General features: G+C 41.5%; 1 protein-coding gene across 3 annotated transcripts in view; it reads left to right on the top strand.

Annotated features, from left to right (window-relative positions):
- jag2b (jagged canonical Notch ligand 2b) overlaps positions 1–22,468 on the top strand; it is a 51,460-nt gene that overhangs the window by 10,310 nt on the left and 18,682 nt on the right. For all 3 annotated transcript variants that reach the window (XM_040125313.1, XM_040125312.1, XM_040125314.1), the window contains exons 3-5: positions 11,708–11,762; positions 18,015–18,272; positions 20,017–20,077. In XM_040125313.1, the coding sequence (XP_039981247.1) occupies positions 11,708–11,762; positions 18,015–18,272; positions 20,017–20,077 (374 nt within the window). The remainder of the gene's footprint in view (positions 1–11,707; positions 11,763–18,014; positions 18,273–20,016; positions 20,078–22,468) is intronic.

Below are 22,468 nucleotides of genomic sequence, written 5' to 3'. Positions count from 1 at the left end.
AAGAAAAACTGTTTCTCAGTAATACTCTGGTTTCTTAGAGTTGAGGGCAGTACATCAGTGGGATTCTCGAGCAGTAAAGAGTCCTGCAGTACGGGGCTTTTCACCTTTCCACGAAATTTGGAAGGACAGTCGGGAAAGGTCAAAATCTCTCTTCGGTCTGAGGAAAGGGTGTCCATGCCCACAGTAGACTGGTCAATTTCCAACAAGAAGTTGGCAAGTACTATATTTGGAAGAATTGAACTTGCTGATGCATCACGAGATGAAAAGCTAACCTTGAAATGTCGTGAGGCTTTAGAGTTTTCTGTTTCTCCTGCCGCCCTACCGCTGTGCTGTGCACACTAGATGCAGCCCAATTTGAAGGAGCAGGACCTGCCTCGCAGTTATTTTAGATGTTTTGAGTTTTTTTGTTTTGTTTTGTTTTTACTGCCCCACTTAAGCAACATGTGACTAGTGCTTCAGTTAACTGTGGTGACTTGTGCGCACAGTAATAACATTAAAGCCTCGTCACCGACTAGATGATTCCAGCATCTGTTCTGCTCATTTGTGGCAGCAAGAAAACGGTGATTGTTTGAATCGAAAAGCAGCATTAAATCTGTCTGAATTTATCAAACTTCTAAATCATTCCATATTAAATTTAGATTAGATTATTAGATTACAGGTTCTGCTTCTTTTTAAGGGCTTTACATTAAACCTCTTTGATTCCTGTTTATCATTTTAAGGTTATATTTATCATGCATCAGGCATGAAAGACGTCTTTCTGGTTTTCTTATTTCTTCTAATCATCGTGAGTAGTTGTGTTAGCACAGTGTCTTAAAATAACCTTTTTATTGCATGCTGCCCCATGGGAATTATTTATAGTCTGGCACAGTTGATGACATTTTGACTTCTGATCTCTCAAACAAACTTTCTGATTAACACACATGGAGTGTATTTATCCGTAACACAGAGGTAATGAAAAGTACTAAAAGTTACCGTTACACATTTAGGGAAAGAGTGTCACCCATACGTCACTATTAATTGGCAGTGTACCTTTCATGTGTAACCCAAGACTAAGAACTTGTAACTAAAATGCTAATTGTAAATTCTGCACCAAAAAAACATCAAAATGCGTTTCTTTTGTTTGTTTTTTTCATTTAGTTTTTAAAAAAATATTTTTTTTTTTTTTTTTTTTGCGTAAGTGTCGGCATGATTTAAAGACAATGAGCTGTTAAATGAACCAGCTCATCCGCGTCTCTTTCTGTGTTGAGTCAAAGAAGTAGAAGTAGCAAGAAAATGATCATCACTTTAGCCCCGTGTCCTGATTTCTTCCCAGCAAGGCCTTCCCCCTCAGACACAGCACATTCTGTGTCCTCCGCACTGTTGCCTGTCACCAGAGTTTACAAGTCTGACAGACATCTGTGTAGTAGCTTTGCTCATTTAACAAAGATGCAGTGTGGCATTGACTGTAGTATTGAGTGTGTTATCTGGACAGCTGCCCTGTGGAAGCCCGTGTAAGACTGAACTCTGTCATCACCATCTGACTCTGACTACATTCTTAATATTAAATGGATCTGTGTAATGGTGTCAGGGAGGAGGCGGCGGGGATTTCCTCCGAGAGCACTTTGTTTTGTTCGTTCTGTGATTTCACTTCAGGCACAGCGTGTATGAGAGGGGAAATAAAATTTTTAGCATTCCATCATTATTTAAAGGCTGTTTTTCGTACTCGGCACCTGATGGAGGTGGATGTGTTTTTAGCCAGTGTGAACAATAAGTTGGCAATTTTTTTTTTTGGTAGAGGGTCAATGAATAAGCTGTTTTGTTGAGAAAGTGTCTCAGTAGTTGCTTGGAGAAGTTTCACTGTTCAGCTGGTGAATGTTCACCCGGGCAGATTTAGATTTAGCAGTTCCACTGACTTTTCTGCTAATTTTGGACATACTTCGGTCTGGGCCAAAATGCTTTAGTTTCCCTCTGGTATTGTCCTCCTTACCTAGTTAACTTGCAGAGCTGTTAATCCAAACTGTATCTCAAAGTTATCAAAAGCTGTTTTAAGATTAGCTGTGTGCCGAATCGGCCTTTGCAGAATCTGGTTTTCTTAGTCTCTCGTAAGCTTTCAACGAACCTGTCTTACATGACAAACAAGGTGACTGACAGGTAGTGCTAATGGAGCTTGTTGGAACAATTTGCCCAATTGGGCCTATTACAACACAATAATCATTACATGTAAGCGTCTGATTTTTAAATAGAGCTATGATGGCATTCCTCATGTCCATCTGCATGCAGCCAACAAGTCCTAGTCTGCAAAAATAAAATGGGTGAGATGCATCCCTTAGCAGCAGTGTATGAAAAGACAACCATTATTCCTGATCAGGTTGGTGCCTCGCTGCAAACCACTGCGCTGCATGGAGCCCATCGTGGACCAGTTCATAATTCTTCATAATTTTTGAGTTTTTAAACCAACATTCAAAGACTCCTGAAGTGTGGACTGCATGTCTTGTCTCTTACAGCAAAAACAGTAAGCGAGTCCCCGTGTTATGAAGATGCAGGTATTCCCGTGGGGTGTGGTCATAACCATGACAAAGACACCTGCATGAGTTTTCTCTCTTGAGTCTCTACTCTGGTGACACATGTTAAGGCTCCACCATATCTTTATCTCTGCAGTATCTGAGGCCAGAGCTTTTTTTTTTTTTAAATTTGTTTTTCTTGCCAGAGTCGAGTGTGTTGGGAACATTTTGGCATGTAGTTCTAAGGGCATTTCATGTTTTTTGTGGAATAGTTGACAATAGGGAGATGAAAGGAAATGACAGGGGAGGGAGACATGGGGAAAGACGCAACGGAGGCTCCCAGCTGGACTGAAACTGGGGACATTGTAGCATTGTGGCCTTCAGCCCAACTACTGGCTCAACCGACATATGCATATTTAAGTGTAAAACTGGGAAAACTGGCGGGCACTAAAAATGTAATATTAATTATTGGTTGGTTTGGGAGGGAATCGACTTGATTACCTTGCAGCACAACGGAAGATTGGCTGATCTCACGGAAAAAAGCACCAGTTTACTTGTACTACTTTAAGAGCAGAACTTGAACATATTTACTAACTTTCAAAAACAAAAAAATGCATATTGACTGGTGTTGGGGACTGGGACGCTCGGGCTAACATCCTCTTTGTGACAGTTAATGGGAATTGCAGTTTTTAAGAAGTAAAACATGCCACACCTCAAAGCCAAGGAAAATGTATGGAAGAAATGAATCGGAACATCAGCTGTAGCCTGCAATAAATGGCGTTGTCTCCATAGTTTTGCTTGAAGCTGGCCCCTACATCTCCTGTGTAACCACACGTGTTGTGTAACACACAGATGTGCACAGCAGATGTGTAGTTGTGAGCTGTGTGCACGTCTTCCCGTAGTTGCTCTGCCTTTTATGCGTCTTTTTAAATGAACTGTACGTGAGTTTTGCTGTTGGCCACTGTGTACCCTGCCTCTTGTTAAATGAATGGTGTGCAGGTGCCGGAGGCTCCTTGTGGGGGTAATTAAAGCATGTCATTACATAGGCAGTTAAATTCTCACTGTACTGTTGAACCTGTTTGAAATGATAATAGGGCTCAGCTGGAGGCGGTGCCGTATTGCTCTCCAGTCAGGCGCCCTGTTGCTTTGGATCAGGAGTTAGCCTGTTAATGTTTCTAAAGTACGTCTATTGCCATAATAGCTCGCAGACTTCTTAAGGCTAATGAACACCTGAGGAAGTAATTGACAAATACCCACGAGTCCACGAGAATTGAGGTTTAACCTGAATGTTTGAAACCTTTTTAAGTTGTCTGTCACATGGTTTCTTGGCATACATGATGATGAAGATGTGACATGAGTATAAAAGGTATTGTTGCACATTATTACTGTGACTACCAGCCTTGTCAATCTAGTATTTTCAGATAAGATGAATAAATGCATAAATACATCCATGAACTTTTCATTCAACCTTCTTTAACTGACCATTTTGATTTTGGATCATGCAAGAAATTGAGCTCGGTTTAGTGTTTTTGTTTAAATGTTAAAACATGAGTGAACACTGTTCCTGTCTTGGCAGTGTCACACTCTCCCCACCATGTGGCTTCAGTTTCTTTTTCTTAACTGTTTTAAAAGTAAACTAGAGGATATCTACTCTGATATATCTGTGTTCTGCATGTGAAGTCGTTTAGTTTTCCTATGCAAATGTGCATGTGTTGGTGTTTGTTTTACAAGTTGCATAGTCTTGGATCATGCTGGTTAATTAGCACCACGAGGGGAGGGGTTTGTTGTATTCGAAGTGCATGGGTAATGACCCTGTTGGCATAGAAGCTGCATGCTCAATGGGCCGTGTGTGTGTGTGTGTGTGTGTGTGTGTGTGTGTGTGTGTGTGTGTGTGTGTGTGTGTGTGTGTGTGTGTGTGTGTGTGTGGTGAATGCACGCGCACACACATCCGGCATACACCAGCCAGCCAAATGCCTTGCCTTCAGTGCGACATCTCTTGGCACATGACTCTGGCAAGACACTTGTGTGCAGAACTCCCAGCCCTCTCCGTCTCTACCCAGCAGAGATGTGAATGTCTGTAACCTGCTTCCATAAGCACAAATGTAGTTGAAGCAGTGTAAATTTCTTTTATAATGCCTTGAGTCACAGTTCAGTGGTGCTTAAGTTATCTGCAGGGGTTCATTAAAAAAAAAAAGACTAGATAAAACACCTAGTATTTGGCCTGACCACCCTGTTTTATCAACTAAATAGTCGTCAATAAAAACAATAATTGATACAGTAATAATTGTTTTCACATAATTGGCTCTTATGAGGAAAGGTCACTTGCATGGTGGTGTAAAGTGTGTTAATAAGAAAACTCTTGTTTCTAGTATCTATCACATGGTGCTGGGTGTTTGGATGGGACTTATTTTCCTGAGGTGGAACTTAAACTCAAGCCTAATGATCCAATATTATATAAGATTGTGTATCTTTTATGTCAAGTAGTACCAAAATACAATTCCAAAACTACTCCCGTTGCAGGTTTTGGCACTACTTGTTTCTCTGGCACAAATGGAAGTGAAATCTTTTGTCAGATAAGGTTCCAGCTTTCAGATTATGACGTGGGGGAAAATGTGATTTTTATGAATAACACCGAATTTGTTCTATATGTTACACACTCTGATATTTTGATTCTACATATACAAGATTGTCTAGCTCCAGTTTTGTCTACTTGGAAATCCTGGGACAAGCAAAGTACAGCAGTGTTCAGTGCAAATGTCAGGAAGGGCCAAAACCCATCCAGCTTGTATTTCTCTGCCTGCCAACAACACCATCACATTTGCAAGGATTTTGCCACTGTAGGTCTTAGATCCTCGCCTCTGGGAGCCTGGACCTGGAAAGAGTTACATTCGAGTCCTCTCCCCGTGCCAAAGTGCCGGGAAGCTGGCTCAGCTCACATCTACTTTTTCTCCCTTTTAGTATTGACTGGAAGAAGTTGATCTCTCAGCCTCCAAGCTTCTATCCCATTGGAAACCTCTCTTATTGTGCTCTTAGAGGGCGTCTAGGCTTTGTGACATTCAGCAAGTTCCTGGTCCCATGCATTAATGACCCTGGGTATCATTAGGAATTAATGATACCAAATTATTTCACTTGGAGTTAGTCTTAATGACCAATTCTAATCAAAGATGCAACTGGGCTTTTCAGAGTTGATTTAACAGATTAATTTTATTGGACTATCTTTTTCTATTATTCGTCATATAGAGACAGCTATTATCCATTAATCCCCATTAAGAGTGATAGAGTACTGCTGTTATTCGGCCATTTTTACCAATCATTTTTAAGTTCGGTGTCCGAAGAAGGTAAATGCTTTTGTGTCCAGTGGCCCTTCCTCTTCAGCAGAGACGGCACAGCTTGATGCCCTTGCCGAAATAGCGTAGACTCAACCCTAGTAAAACCAAAAGCTGGGATTGACATCACAGATTAATAAAGATTACATGCAGTGATTGCTGGCCACGGGATGAATCGTGATGACCTCATGTCCCATCGGAAGGCAATAAATCAAGAGATGTCAGTGGAGATCCCTGTGGAGGAGCTGGGAACAGGGAGGTGGACATTCAGGTCACCTCTCAATGACATGGGAAACAGAAATAGCTAAGGTTACAGGCAGTGTTTTTATGTGTGAATTTTATAGTTGTTACACGAAAGGTATCAAAAAACAGCTACGAAGAATAATTCCCAAAGCTCATTCAACATCTGAGACTTTCCTGACTGTCTCCAAGAGGCAAAAATGAGTCAATCAAACCTCAGTTCCTCAATACAGATGCACCCTTCCATTGACAACGAATTGTTGCCAGGCTGATCTCGCATGGGATTACACACCAGGCCTGGATCTCACATTCTTTGTATTCTTCTGATGCAGACATGCACATCGGACCACATGAAGAGGGCTGACCCCTCTTTTGAAAAAGAAGCGTGCAGATCCCATGCTTAGTGACCCCAACTTGCCCCAGCTTCCACTTCCCACTGCCATCTCTCTCTGTTTCCCGTTGCTTTTCATTTCAATGGCCATCTTCCACACACCCGTCCGCTACTGATCTGGCGTGGGAACCTACACCTGTGGCTCTCCCCAGACACCACCACCATCACGTATTCTGCTTTCATAAAAATGGACTTATGCGATGACTCAATTTACTCTACCTGGATCCAATAAAAGGACTAGGTTTGGTCCATTTTGTGCAATGTGATGCAAAGATAGCACTTGGGTGTTAGTGAATTTCAAGCAAACACATATTCAACGAGTACATGACACAAAAACATCAATTTTTTTTTTTTTTTTTTTTTTTTTTTTTTTTTATTCACCGTGCCCTCCTTTTTGACTTGAAAACTAGGATTTCTCCTAGTAAATCCTCTAATCCATTAGGGGAAGGGCCAGGTTGGGTTTTGGAGATTTGACTGACAGAGGATTCTTCATAGTGTCTGAAGTATTTCACACCGTGAAGTGTTGTTGACGTGTGTTTTGAGCTGAGAAAAAGGGAAGGTTAATGGAATTAGGTCGTTTTCAGAGTTGTAGCACAGGTAGATTATAAAATTAGGACTCCTACCAGAACCACTGGCTGCCTTCTTTTTGACTTCAGCCATGTAACTGTCCTGCCCAGGCTCAGTAGCACACATGCTGACACTAATTGTCCTCGTGCTGACCGTGTCTCTTCATGGACAATGGTTTTGATTGGGATGGGGGTGAATTACGGTGTTGAGACAAGGGTCTTTGTTCAGTAGCCTTTCCCCCTTCCCTCCCCCACTCCTCCCCTTTATCCCCCTGCCCATCCATCTATCTTGTTCCAACCATTTGGGCAGCTGTCACTTAATCCAGCTAATCACAGACTGGGATGGTCTGTGGGAAACCAGACTAGTCCGTGGCTTTGCTCAACCAACACACACTGACTCAGGGGACTATTTAACCAAACATTTACAACCTGTAGGCATGCAAGAAAGCCTAGGTGCAGGTCACAATATGGCCACCTGCTCTTTCTTTGGTCTTTGACGAGATTTGTCTTCAACGCTTGGGTAGTCTGACGATACAGGCGGCCATCATCCTATGGTCAAAATCTCCAGTCACTAATGCATGCATTGCCACTCATCTCTCCTCTTGTACGCATTGGCATATGCACACACCCAACCACATGCTCAGACTGGAGCAGCCAGCCCTCCCTTTTGCGGTGGGGGGAGGGGTGATGGGTGGAAAGGTCAGAAGCCGAGCTACATATCGTGGGATGATCCACGTTCATGTCAAATAATCCATCTTTTAGGGCGCATCTGTTGTGCGTCTGCGGTTGGACGGGTTGGCAGAGCTTCCGGCAACAGCAGCACGAGCATCATCCGTAGACTGCCTGCCTTTGCCCAAACCCCCAGACTCTTGTCTACCTTACCCCCTCCCCTCTACCTTACCCCTCTCCTCTAACTATAGTTTTTCTTCTCAACCATCTCTTCTACCCCAGCCTCATTTTGGCATCTCACGTCTTGCCAGCAGCTACATTCTCGTGCAGCTGTACCACCCGCTGTGCAAACTCTGACCTGAGCCCTTTAGCTCACCCCTATCACATCATCTTCCATACCCTTTTCTTGTCACCCGTGGCCTTCCACAATAACACTCCCCTCCCCTTACTCCCGCCACCACCCACAGCCAGACAAGCCTACTTAATCCCACAGCCCAGCAGCAACCAGCCTACCAGCTTGTTGGTCCCCCAGATCAACAACAGACACACACACACATTTTCCAGTCCCCCTCCTTTTGATTTCTATTTCCCACTTCATTCAAGCAAACCCCAAGTCCCTCAGATACTTGCCGAATGCTTTTTTTTTTTTTTCTTTTTTTTTTTTTTTCTTTTTCTTTTTCCACCACCCTTCCAGACCTACGTTTTATCAATGACTTTACACTGGAGGTCAGAGTAGTCACATTGTGGCTACTACAACTGTCACTGGTGGTGACGTAATGAATGCTATTTAGGTCAGCTGGTTGCCTAGCAGTGCGCAGCACACCAGCTAGATTACTCCTGTGATGCAGGTTAGCTTGGTTAGTTTCCGTGTTTTTTTGTGTGTGTGTGTGTGTGTGTGTGTGTGTGTGTGTGTGTGTGTGTGTTCATGTTCCTGTTCCTGTTCCTGTTCCTGTTCATGTTTACTCAGACCAGCTGTGCAAAAAAAACTCAGGTTAGCACAGTTTAAAGAATTTTAAATTTTGCATGTTTCAACGAACAATTCTTCAACATCCATAAAGTGTCATTTAAATGTGAATGTAAATTAACAAAACACAATTTTGTTGCATTCAAATACTTGTTATATCACAAAATAGATAAGTGTTGTATTTGGAGTCATGACAGTGCAATAGGAGTGGGGATCATAGGTAAAGCAAGGGCTGTAACTAGTGATTATTTGTGTTATCGATTTAATCAGGTTATTTTTTAAATAAACTGTTTACTCCTTACTAAGTCCGAAAATAGTAATAACAAAGCGAATAAAAACAATAAATCGATTAATTGATTAGTCCATTCAGAGCAAATTAACCAGCAGCTGTTTCGATTATCAATTAACCATAATTTTTCTAGCAAAAATGGCAACATTTCACTGGTTTCAGTTTCTCAAATGTGACTATTTGATGCCTTTTTATGTCTTATATAATAACAAATTGAATATTTTTGGGTTTTTCAACTTTTGTTTTACATTTTATAGACTAAATAATTGATTAATCGAAAAAACAATCGTCCGATTAATCGATAACGCAGAGTGCTAGTGCCTGCCCTAATAGCCATCCCATTTTATGAGAGCTCAAGGTGACTTCTTCAACCAACAGTCCAAAAACAAATGTATTCAGTTGAAAACTGTATAAATTGACTGGAAACAATAAATGTTTTAGCTGTTTTGCTTGATAATCTGTCCATACTATAAAGTATTATCAACCTTTTTATTGAATAACTTGCTGTTGATCCACTAGTTGATTAATCAACTAATCAATTCGTCACAAGGTAAAACACATTCATCACTGCACTGTTACTGGTATACTGGTCAATAGTGAAGCATAACTTGGTGTGAAACCAGATAATCCCCTTAGCTGCTGATTTACCTCGCTGTCTGACAACCAAGGACAAAGCCAAGCAGAGTTCATCTCACACAGCTAATATTGGCAAAGTGACCTTCTTAATGGACATCAAACACACTGAGGCTTTAATTTTCCTGAAAACACGGTGGAAGACAAACTGCCTTTCTTAAGATTCCTTGTTGTGTACATACATTTTGTTAGAGGAAACTTGTTCGGATTAGAACAGAGTCAGAAAGAACAGTCCAAGTGGGTTTCAGTGGGAGGCTCTCAGAAAACATAAGGTCTGGGGGGGGCTGTAAGAACGTAAACTGTGTGGGTCTCAATAAAAACCAGGATTGAGAACCATGATTTGCTGTAGCCAACATTAGCATCTCGTCAGGTAACGACTGCATTAATGCATCAGGGTTACCCTGTTGCTAACATTACATTCAAGTTAGACATAGTCATAGTTAGACATTTTGGGGACAGCTTTAGAGGTGTTGATATGTGGGTTGTTTTTTGTTTGTTTTTTTGGTTTTTTAATAAACCTTCTGGACAGAAGGAGACTAGCTGTTTCCCCTTGCTTCCAGTCTTCATGGTAAGCTGAGCTAACCACCTCCTGGCTCTAGCCTCGTATTAGGCGCACAGTCAGGAGAGTGGTATCAATCGTCTCATCTAACTCTCAGCAGGAATGCGAATAAGCATATCTTCCAAGATGTTGAGCTGCTCCAGCCAAATAAGTCTAATAAGATAATGGAGACTGCAAACCATGTGCCAGCCGTGGTATGAGACAGCTTAAGCCTGATTTTAACATCAAATTGGTCTTCCCTCATTAATTTTAGAGTGTGAGCACCCACATCGAGTTATCTGTACAGTGTGAGCGTAAAAGTCGCTGGTTCTGGCCATGAACCAAAGCTGATTAAAACGTATAGTGTGAGTTAACAAGTCATAAAAGATTAATAAAAACACACAGTATCTGCCCATAGTTTAACAAACCATAGAGGGATGAACAAGAGTATGAAATCATTTGGTCAATTTTGGCAAATAGTAACATTTTCCTTATTTTGATTAGTTAACTTGCACCTTCAACATGAGTATCTGCGTGTATCTGTGGCCTTTTCCTCAGTTGAACTGAGGAACATGGGTACATACATGCATTCATACCTCTACATTGCATACTGAGCCAGAGGAAAGTTGGTACAGCCCAGACAGTTTGGTTTAATGCTTCCCTTGCATCCTTTCCTCTCCACTTCTCAGTCCTGCAGCTTCTTTTAGCTTCTTCCCGCACTTGTACTTACCACATCTTGCTCTCTTCATTGGGTTTCATCTGCAGCATAACTCAAGCGCAGCTGTGGGTAACGGGGTCAAGTTGCATACGCGACTATGTAGTAGCAATGAAATCAATTTTTTGCATCATCTGTGTGTGTGTGTGTGTGTGTGTGTGTGTGTGTGTGTGTGTGTCTTTTGATGTCTGTAGAGGAGTTGCTTGACTATGGCTGAAATGATCACCTGTCTGAGAGTAGACACAGACATCATGTGGTCATTTGTAATGATTTGAGATGTGGCAAAAAATCTTCAAAATACAGTTTTACATTCTAGGGATGCCTTTATCTTTTGTTTTTAAACGGTATATTTTCCATTTAGCATTTTCTAGCTGGTGAAATGCTAAATTATCGAGTTTTTCTAGCTTAGTCATGCTCAAGTCACCTGAAATGGAAATGTTAGAATGTGAGTGATCTGTGACAAGTAGGAACTTAAATTAGAGAACTTCTGATAGTACAACAGGTGTTATCATTGTTGTAGTGTGGTGCATGCTTAATAGTTGTAAATGTTATGTTTTGTTCGTGCTTAATACTCTCCTGCCTAAAATATCTTCACACAATATGCAACCTTAGGTTATTTACTGGAATCGTGTTGATTTTCGATTCCTACTGAGGGTGATGGCCACTTTATTATAAGGCTGCAGTGTCACAGATGCTGCAGACCATTGGCCAAATGAAATCAGCCAGTGGACAGCAATATTGGGATGTGGTTGCCCTTTTAGGCCTCTGTACACAGAAATTAACAAACTCTTCAGCCTTTTAATGTGCAGCTGAGTGAAAAAGATGTAATTTCATTGGTTATTTCACCTGACTCCTTTTTTGACTTTTTTTTTTGTTCTACTTTCTTCTCTTTCCAGCGGACGTACACGTTGATTTTAGAGGCCTGGGACTGGGACAACGCCACACGCAGCAGTAAGTCGAAACTTCACACGTATCTCAATGCTGTGACTTCCAAAACCTGCAACTGGAAGTGGATGAGATTAGAAATTTAACACGTTTTTTTTTTGTTTTGTTTTTTCAAAACTTAAATTTTATTGCCTAATGTTTATTATCATTACAAGATAACAACTCTCAGTACTATAACGATATATTGGACGATAATCACAAACAAATATTTTTATTTTAAAGTATTGTGACCAAGATATGTACAGAGCGGGAGATTTTACAGTTGAAAAAATAAATTTTCTAGCTGACAAATGGTATCACTGTTTCAAACCTACCTCAATTAGATGTTTGGCATTTCTCTACTTCAATTTATTGTTACTTATGCGCTCACACATACATTGATATGGAAATATCTGCAATAAGTCAATATTGACCTATATATGCGCCTATATGATTTTGGCAGCAAGTATCTTATGAAATTAGTAATTTATTTTTAATGTAGCACTGACTGTCGTTTTTCAATTTAAAAAAAAAAAATTTAATTCATGAGAAATATTAAGTCATCATTACTTCTACATCATGAGCATATGAGCCTTCCTGTTCAGATCTTTAAAACAGTAGCTGTGTTTTGTCTCTTAATATTTTGCATTTTAAAAGGAAACTATTGAATTTTTTGCATTAACACTGTTGGTAAGGTTGAAAACATGTTGTACTGTATACTGTTGCCGCTGAAGACACCTCATATAGAATACAAGCCTTGGTTCTTCTTATCTATGTTGGCTCTGGCAGTCAGTGCTGACCAGCTGTATCCTGTTTTCCCTTGGTTATGTCCGCTGAGTGGACTCCTGCACAACCCCTTTTTCCCGTCTAAGCAGTAGCTCTGTCTGGGAGGAAGAGGACCCATTGAGGACTAAAATGTATGTGTGGATGTAGCTTTGATCCGTGGAGACAGTGGCATTTTTCATGAATCTCAAATACCTTTCTCCGCATGCAAGTATGAGCATCGATGCTTTTATGTACTGTACCATACTGTCCTCCCTTGTCCAAACTTGCGCCTTATTTATATGAGGTCATTACATCCTGTTTTGCCCATAACATCAAGCGCATTTCCACTTGCTCATTTAGACAATGGAGAAGAAATAGATCTTGACATCATAGCGCTTTTATTAGACTGTTGCATGCTTTGTGTATTCTCCCGTTTCTCCAGTAATTGTGTACATTTACAGTAATTAGTTCTGATGTCTGTTGCTTGTCCTTGTCTGTTGCTTGTCCAGTTGATTTCCTGCCATCTTGAAGCACTTTGGTCTGAGCCACACAGCTATAAAGAACCAAAATAGATGATTTCGGGTGTTAAGGATGCAAGACATAAGAAACACATTGTTGCTACTTCCAGATAGATTCATTTCATTGAGATAAGACAAAGGTAAATGTTCGATTTTGAATCGAATGGCAAAATGTTGGAATTGGATAAAACTGACCTTTTTAAAGCAAGGTTGTTGGCAGTCTCTTTTGCATGACTTTCAAAAGCTGATTTGAGCCTGCTTTTGGGTCACAGACATCAACTGACTTTAACCTTAATGTCAGGGGTTCAAGAAACACAAACATCTGGAACAAATGCTGCTTTTAACGTCTGTGGAAGAGAATCTGCTGGCAGTGGCGCACTTCTGAAAGGTCACACTCATTACGTTAACTTTTATTCGATGCATCACAACACAAACATTTCATTGGCAGAAAAATCAGGGCTGGGTCTTTTGCAAGTCATGATCAAACACAGTTTGTTTTCAAAGGCCCGTACAAGAGCATAAGTGATGTTAGAAGTGTCTCTATTGTGTCGCTTTACCAATTAAATTGCTCTCATCAATCAGTCTTAGAACTCCTGTTTGTAGCTACTCTAGGTCCAACACAAAGTTGGACCAGTGCTGAATTGGCACCAATCCACTTTAAATACGGCCTCTGTGTTAGTAGAGTTATAACATTCAGTGTTTCTGCTGTCACTTATATTGATTTAGTCATGACGTATTTAGTTTTTAGTGCCACAGCAATCTCGGTCCTCGTGTTACCTTACATTCGAGTGACCCCAATGAGTCTGATGCAGTGATGTGTACATATATTTTTATATGTAGGAAAAAGACCCAACTTGGCTCGGACTGGGAATCGGTGTCGGCAGGTGCTCGGAATCAGTAACCGAATTGGTATCTGGAGTGTAAAATTCAAAGCTAAACTATAGGATTTTAGCTATTTAGGGCTTTATAGAGCGTGTTGGGAGTAGTGGTAGTAAAGGTTCAGTATGAACTACTGTTTATTGATAGAGCTGCTCTGCTGGATTGAGTGAGAAGCTTAAACAAAGACGAGGCTGTAGTTTGTTTTGTTTTTTTGTGTCCCCTTTGCTGTTGTAGTAGCTCTGTACTGTTGGCTTCCCCTCAGTCACATTATCAACAGGTATGGTATTTTTATTTCACAGTTATGTAGGCAACAACCTCACTAACGTGGTGTTTAGTAAACCTGAATGTTCAGATCCTGTCGCATCTCAGCCTTTTAAATATCGAGCCTATCATGTACATTTGCCCTTGTTGAACCGTTGTTGGTGGCTGTAGCTGCCTAACCCATATCCTGAATAATGACTACCAAAGTGCAGGGCTGAAGGTAGAGGTAGTCACGTAGCTTCATCAAACCGCTGATCAAAGCATCGAAGCATTCAGGTCAGCCCAAAGTCCTAGGGCTGACCTGAATGCTTCGATGCTTCAGCCATTGCTGGGGTAACTGATTGATGGTCCATATCAGTAGTCGAAATGTTTTTGTTTTGTTTTTTTAATCATTATATATGCATTACCACAAAAATCCCAAATAGCCCATGAAATAGAAAAAGATATTATAGCAAAAATTAAAAAAAAAAAAATTTCTTCTTAAACAAAAAAAAACATAATTTATACTAACCTAGTGTTAACGTTAGGTAACAATCTAGTTTTGCTAGCGACTGAAATAAACACGAACGCCAACCAGAAACTCTCAGGAGCCGTCTAATTTTCCCCCACAAATTAAAATTGGTGAAACAGTTTAGCTGTGTCATATATTTCACTGTGCTCTGATTCAGACGTGTTAAGTTTCTCCACCGCTACCTTCCCCAATTTTTACGTCGCTATGGGACATGACAGGTCTCGCTGCTTCCCTTTGTGATCGGTCAACTGCACAAGTTATGGTCACCCACATATATTTTCATTAAATCTCAAAAGTTATGTGGTGAAATAAATTGAATTTTGACTAAATGTACGGTAAGTGTTGCCAGCTTTCTTTCACAAATATGAAAAGGATAATGGTAGAAAATGTGGGGAAAAAACTTAAAATAACTTAAGATTTCGAATTATTTCAACTCTGAAAACCTAGGAAAAATCCAGAGATTGAAATTGAGGGACAAAAGTAATTTTAGAAGTGGATTTCTAGAAGCTGAACTCTGAGTATGTGAACTGGCATAGCAATAAACCCCCGAGGCTATCTTTTATGCACAAAGAGAGAGATAAGTGAAGTAAAATGTTGAAATACAGCACATGACTGTGTCTATCCGTAAGACACTGGAGGTCAACATGTTTTCTGGCCTGAGTCAGCAGCACCCTCATATCTTGTCCTACGTAAGAGCCCGCCAGTGTGTTGCGTCTGTCAGTGAGATTCCTCTCCCCCAGCATCATGTCCTCCGGTGAGCCTCTTTTCCCTTCGCCCTGTGTTCTCAGGAAAAGCAGCCGGCTGTTTTCCTTGTGTTTATCGAGCAGGAAGTGGAGTGGACTAGGTGGCCGAGCTCAGTGTTTAGACACCGAGGTAGCAGAGCCCGGCATGGGCCCGGAGCCCATTGTTCTCTATCTGGCAACTGCCGGGGGTTATTTCTGTTATTGTTGCTTAATTCTGTCTGACATTGTGTCAGTCCCCAGCAGAGGAAGGTGTGTGTGTGTGTGTGTGTGTGTGTGTGTGTGTGTGTGTGTGTGTGTGTGTGTGTGTGTGTGTGTGTGTGTGTGTGTGTGTGTGTGTGTGTGTGTTCCTGCCTGCTCACTTCAAAATGTCTTTGGTGCATTGCAGTCCAAAGCCATAGAGAAAAGGAAATCACAGACCCCCTATTTCCACAGTGATTGTTTGCCAGCTTCGATCCTACTGTGATAAAGATTGCTTTCTTTCTGGAAGCTGGCACTGCAGCGAGCCCCACAGAGGCAAACGATGTTTAATGCAAGTGTTGGTGTGCAAGAGGCTAAATGGTAGCATCGTCCCGACATGACAGTGCACACACAGAGAGCTGAGAGGCACTGGCGATGTGTGCCATCACCAGAAAATGGATCAATTTGTAGACAATGAATTTCAATTGCATGCTTAAAATTCCGTGGGTACTTTCCACACAGATACACACACATACGCGATGTGATATCAGCATCTACTGAATATAAATGTACTGCTTTTTCTTGTGAGGGACTGACTTTCACATCAGAATATAGGAGATTTCACATCATTAGCCGGCGTCAGTGTTTCAAATACTACTTATTTTCAGATACCTTACTAAACGCAGTGGCTGCTGGGGACCTTCTGAGTTGTGTTTGACTGTTTGTTTTCAACCTTTGGGGATGATGGCTAAATGGAAGCTGTGTGGACTGATTGCATATAGTTAAATGTTAACTTAGAGTGTCATGCTCTTTAACAGATTGTGATTTTTTTTTTTTGTTTTTTTAGAAAGTGTTTAGCCACGTTTATACCATATCCAGATCCTGGTTTTTCTCACATTCAGATCAATTCCATTGGTAAATTGGACGGCCCAAGCAGAAGTTACTCGTTACACCTACAATATCTGTTACATTTTACATGTTTGGCTAAGAAGTTGTGAACACAGCGTGAACACAACTGCGTTCACAACTGTGAACATGTTCAATATTATTCTTTTGACTCAGTTCTTGGTCTCAACCAGCTTCCGAGGGGAAATATCTGGCCGGGAGGCGATTAGCTTAGCTTAGCATAAACACTGGAAGCAGGGGGTAACAGTTAGCCTGGTTCTCAAGAAAGTAAAAAAAATCAGCCTATAATACCTGTAAAAGCCACTGGTTAATACATTGTACCCGTTTTAGGTTTTACTTATACACAAACCGTAACATAAAAGTAATCGTTTGTGTGTTTAGGGGAAAAAAATGGCTGTGTCCCAATTTAGGGGCTGCGCCCTTTGAAGGCTACAGGTTCCATTTGAAGAACAATTGGGTCGCAGCGGCAATGATGAGGCTGTCCTATTTTTGAAAACTCCGTCAAATGTGGGCAAGAAATACGTCCTTCGTTTCCCAGGCAACGAAGGATCCAACGGGTGGATCTTTTGCGGCCGAACCTATCCCAAGATACACTGCACGCCGGTGACGAATCACTGCCGACTCACTTTCAAAAAGAGAGTATGGCAGACTCCGCAAAAAAAAGTGAAAGTTGCCAGGCAACCATCTGTGCTGATTGCTTGGTTGAATATCTCGTAAGATGTAATTGGTTTTTGTTGCTATTGTTGTTTTTTTGTTTTTGTTTTTTTAAATTGTTGGATTCAAACTACATATTTATTGAACTACGGTGAATGTAAATCTAGACTGGTAAGAAATCAGTGCCGGTATATCGTACAGTCGCGCAGTTGTCAGTTGTCATTCCAGGGAAACCTACCAGTGGTCCTTCAGTTTACTCAGGGCGACGGGCACTCCAACCAGAAATCCAAATCTTCAAATCAAACCTTGGCAAGCCACCCATATCTCATGAACCAAACAATTAGAAAGTATCTTTTCACAGAATACAGCCTGCGCAAAAAATCCCATTTGAGACTTTATATTTGCCCTCAGTGATCCTTCAACAGCAAACTGCACTGAAACCTGGGATTGGATGTAAATAAACATATATATTAAAACGAGTCAGCGTAGTCAAGTCGGTTTTATTTATATAGCCCACTATCACAAATCACAAATTTGCCTCAAAGAGCAACTACAATCTGTATGGCATACAACACCCTCTGTCTTTATACCAACAATTTGGAAAAGGAAAAACTGCCCAAAAGAAAACGCTGGAAGATCAACGGAGGAGGGAGGCAAATAAGTCTTGTTTTAAACTTTTATGGTACCTAGGCTTAGTTCTCTCCTTAACTGCATTCACAGTGGTCTTTTCATTCCTCAGTGGTCTTGAGTGTGCAGGTGTAAAGGGGGAGAAGCAGATATTGTAAATGTTGTTCTGTGATCAGATTGGAACCACAAATTCACGACTCGACATGACCGATTTGTCTTCATCTCGTCTTTGATTCAGATGAGGAGGAGCTGCTGATCGAACGCAGCATTCACACTGGCATGATCAACCCCGGTGACCAGTGGCAGACCATCTTGCACGACGGGCCCGTGGCTCACCTCACCTATCGCATCCGGGTGCGCTGTGATGACAACTACTACGGCAACAAGTGCAATAAGCTGTGTGTTCCTCGTGACGACTACTTTGGACACTATCGCTGTGAGCCTTCGGGGGCTCAGGTGTGCCTGGATGGCTGGATGGGCCCAGACTGCCGCACAGGTGAGCTGCCAGCATCTCAATTGGCAGATGTCATGGACTTGGTGCCTGCAGTTATCGTAGCGGTTCACAAAGACAGTTTGATGTTATCTTGTTTATGTGCAGTCCGCCAAGCCCATCCCAGACTGTGACTGTGAAAAACAAGCTATCCGAATAGATCACTTTCAACCGTGGAAAATTTTAACTGGAATTTTTCACTGTTCTCTCTCACCTCATTGACAAAATGATTAGTCGATTTTAATTGAGAAAATAATCCACAGATTAATTGATAAAGAAAATAATCTTCTGTATGTCTTTTCTGTCAACACAGTTGTGGTGTTGCCATAGCTACAGACGTAACAAACCCAGTGAAAAGACCAAGTGATGCAGGGACCAAAACCAACAATGCGTTAATCAGTCTCTTCATACTTTCCAGATTCCCTGCCATATACTGCATATTTCCAGGGACGGCAGATTGTTATTAATTCAGTGTGCTAGTGAATGATTACAAAAGCAAGACGGTGTACGCGAGAGTGACTCAAAATAAGTGGCCATGGTCGACCATAATGATCATAATTTTCATGGTTTAACATTTTCAACAAGTTCTGATTCGGCATCGAATCATTTTTGACAACACTGCTGTGTATTTGATTTCACAGCTGTCACCTGTTCTGGATTGCTTTAGTGCGGTGTGTATTTGTGTCTCATTAATAACTGGAATACCACATTTTTTTTCGATTTCTCGAGTGGAAAATGTTTGAAAATGTCCGGACACAGCTCTGGGGGACGACTCTGGGATTTCAGAATAAACCAGATGACATTAAACTGCATCATAAACCTTTATCATTGGCTGTCCCGTTATAATAGGAGAGGATTACTCCAAAGCTGTAAAAATTTCTTCACCAATTCTGAAATGATTTTGTTAATTGATAGTCATTCAACAGAAATATAATCAATCATTTTTTTAACTGGTTAATCATCATTTACCATCATTTATCAAACATTTGTTGGTTCTAGCCTCTCAAATCTGAATATTTTTTTTTTAACATTTTAAAGACTACGACAGTAGGCACTTAATTGAAAAAAATAATTAGACTATCTAATGAAAATGATCATTAGTTGCATCCTTATTTTTAACACTATAGTGTTCAAAGGTATCAGATTATTTGCTGTAAGTATAAAGTTATGTTATTAACAGCTTGAATTTAACATCTGGATTTTCGTATATAAATTAGCTTAACTCTCAGCCATTATCCAAATACCATTTTAAAAAAAATGAAAAAAAGCATGTTTGAAATGCAGCCTGCTAATGTTTAAAATGTAGCCGCATTGGGGTCGTGCTTGTGGGTGGTGTTAGAGAGAGTGGGGGGCCTCAATAAATCACCCAGCTGACCTTAGAAGACTAAGGGTGAATAGTGAAGGGGAGCACAGAGAGGGGCTGGGTTGCTTTTTAAGAGGGGGGTAGTGTCTTACATGCAGGCTATAAAGTTGTCCCCCCCCCCCCCAACTCTGGTCAGGGTGCCATGAATTCTCATGTCTTGTTGCACTTGTTAGAAGGATGGCAAACAAACAAGCTTCTCCTCCTCCCACCCTTCCACATTGTTGCCTCCCTTCGCTTGCTGTCTTTTTGTATTTTTTTTTTGAATTGTTTAAAAAAATTATGTTTTTATGAGGAGAAATGTAATGATACATGTCTCCCAATGGAATTTAAATATCACCTTTGAATTGTTTCTCTCGGTCTTCTCGCTTTTTTTTTTTTTTTTTCCAGCAATCTGCAAGCAAGGCTGCAACCTGTTACATGGCATCTGCGTTGTCCCAGGGGAATGCAAGTAAGATTAGCAGGAATGTCTGTCTCTTTCATACAGAGAAATGTGACTGATTTTTTTTTTTTTTTTCTGCAGGGCCTTTTTGGGTTTCAATGTACTGCTTTTACCTAGGCACACATTACATTCCCTGCTGCGTTGCGTTTGAGATCGCCATCACAATTTTTCACGTAGCTTGATTTATTTTGGTCCATTTATAATAGAAAAGTGGTTTCTGTTAATGCAACTGCAGTGGCGTTTGACTTATTCAAAATAAGACCAATAGTCAATCAAAATGTGTGCAAGAAGGATGGATTTTAGATGCCAAGCGGAGGCACCTTCACTTGTAGAAGCCTGTTGTGTGTTTTTTGTGTCAGCCTTTCCTTCCCTCGTGGGCATCTCCACCTCAGTTCAAAAAGAAAAGGGCAATGTCCTGTCTGCCTTCTTGTATTTTTAGCCACCCGAAATCCCCCACAGAATACCAAGCATCTCATCGGCTCTCCGCCGCTCGGACCGAAGAAAGGGAGTTGCCGGTGTGTGAGTTTGACCACTGCAAACGTGCCGGGAATTGTCACATCCCCTCTCCATCCGCATTGCAGTCCTCCTCGAGGGGCAGGGGGCAGGAGAGGAAATGAATATCCCACCGTGTTATGTACATTTCCCAAAGTGGAAACGAGACTTATATAAAGTGACATAGAGTGGGCCCCATAGCTCCACGTTTTCAGGATGTGGTACATCCCGTTGTCATCTGTAAACCTCCCTCCCACCTGCCGGATGCAAAGAGACACTTGCCTCCCGTTATCAGGAAAGAGCTTTTGGCTCGGAGCCAAGGAATAGCAGGGGATGACCAGTTTTAGGAAACTGTTTCACATTTTTTAAAATCTGCCTCTATCAGCAGGCCGCATCCTTATTCCAGCTAGCAGACAGGCGACGGAGGGAAGGACCTTATTCTTATGAAACGGCAAGTTTCAGTCAACAGGAAAAGTGGCATGAATTTAATGAAGCCTCAGGTCACAGAAAGCTGGCATTAAATCACTTGTCATCTCCTTTCATTCCCTTTTTATTTCCTCAGAGTTTTATGGGCTTTGCCCGTTCACGACTGTCTTTTTAAGAAACACAAAAGCTGGTATTGAGGGTTTTTATTAGCAAACATTAGACTTGTTCTGGCATATTTGTCAGAGGCTTTCTGTGTCCCGAGAATCACTCCGGTGAGCAACGTAACCCATTTTCACCATTTTGAACGTTTTGCAACCTTTGACGTGTCAAAGTGCCAAGATGCTGGAATTCAGCACCAAAGAAGCATCTTGCCTGTACTCGTGAGCGATGAGTAATCCTGATGTCTGTATGGCCAGGAATTAAAACGCAGAAGGACTCTTTTGATTCCTTCTAGCTTAAAAGGAAGTGACCGAGTTGCCTTTCCAAAGTACAGTTACTGCTGTCGCTACAGGGCTGTCAGACCCTCCGAGGTTAATCATATACAGTGGGAGAAGCATGACAAGTATTCCCCGCTGCCCCTCCACCCTCCAGCCCGAGAATGGCAGAGATTTCCGAAGGCCTCGTCTCTCGGAGAGGCAGCGGTGCCGTCTGCAGGAGACTCAAAATAGCAGTCAATTGACAAGACAGCTGGCTCGACGACACCACAGCCTTGGAATAGCGCGGTGCTGTCATGAAGCTGCAGGCGTGTGCACATATACGCTGTACACACACGGACGTCTCCAGCCACTTGCGCTCAGAACCACCGTGCCACCCTCATAGTCAACCCCCACCCCCCTCTCTCTCTCTCTCTCTCTCTCTCTCACACACACTCACACACACCCAGCATCAGCCCCAGACTCTCTAACCTAAGCACGGGAGTAGCTGGAAGTATTCTTAACCCCTCCTGCCCTGGAATCTCACTCCACTAAGATTAGTTGGCAGGAGGTCATCGGATGGGTTTGATGCAAGAGCAGATACAGTGTTAGGCGTGTTTCCACTGTTGGGCAGGTTGCATCCGAGGGCTCACTGCAGCCACAAGTAGACTTCTTTTCTTTGTCCCTTCTGCACATTTAGTAGCCGCCGCAGGCTAGCGGTCTGAATCAGGGCCCAATGGCTATCTTCAGAAAGTCTTCCAACCCCTCCCGCAGACTTCATTAAAATGGTGTATAATGGTGCTTAAAACGACTTCTCTTTTGAAATCCCTACTGTTTTGTGGCAGCTCCTCACTGGGCTTAAACAAAAAGCTACTTAGACCTTCAAAAACCAGGATGATCTGTTTTTGTAAAACAGGAAAAACAGGATTGTCGAGTACATGTTTGTTTCACTGATTAAAAAGAACATCACAAATCATGCGTTCTGTCAGGTGTTATTGACTTTGTTACTTCACCAAATTTTTTTTCCCCAGAAGAACATATGAAAAATGTATATTTGACTCTAATATGA

Source organism: Xiphias gladius, chromosome 4 (assembly GCF_016859285.1).
Source record: "Xiphias gladius isolate SHS-SW01 ecotype Sanya breed wild chromosome 4, ASM1685928v1, whole genome shotgun sequence".
In the NCBI taxonomy this organism is placed as follows: Eukaryota; Metazoa; Chordata; class Actinopteri; order Istiophoriformes; family Xiphiidae; genus Xiphias; species Xiphias gladius.
The sequence above is the reverse complement of the archived record's forward strand: the minus strand, read 5'-3'. Positions and strand labels throughout refer to the sequence as shown.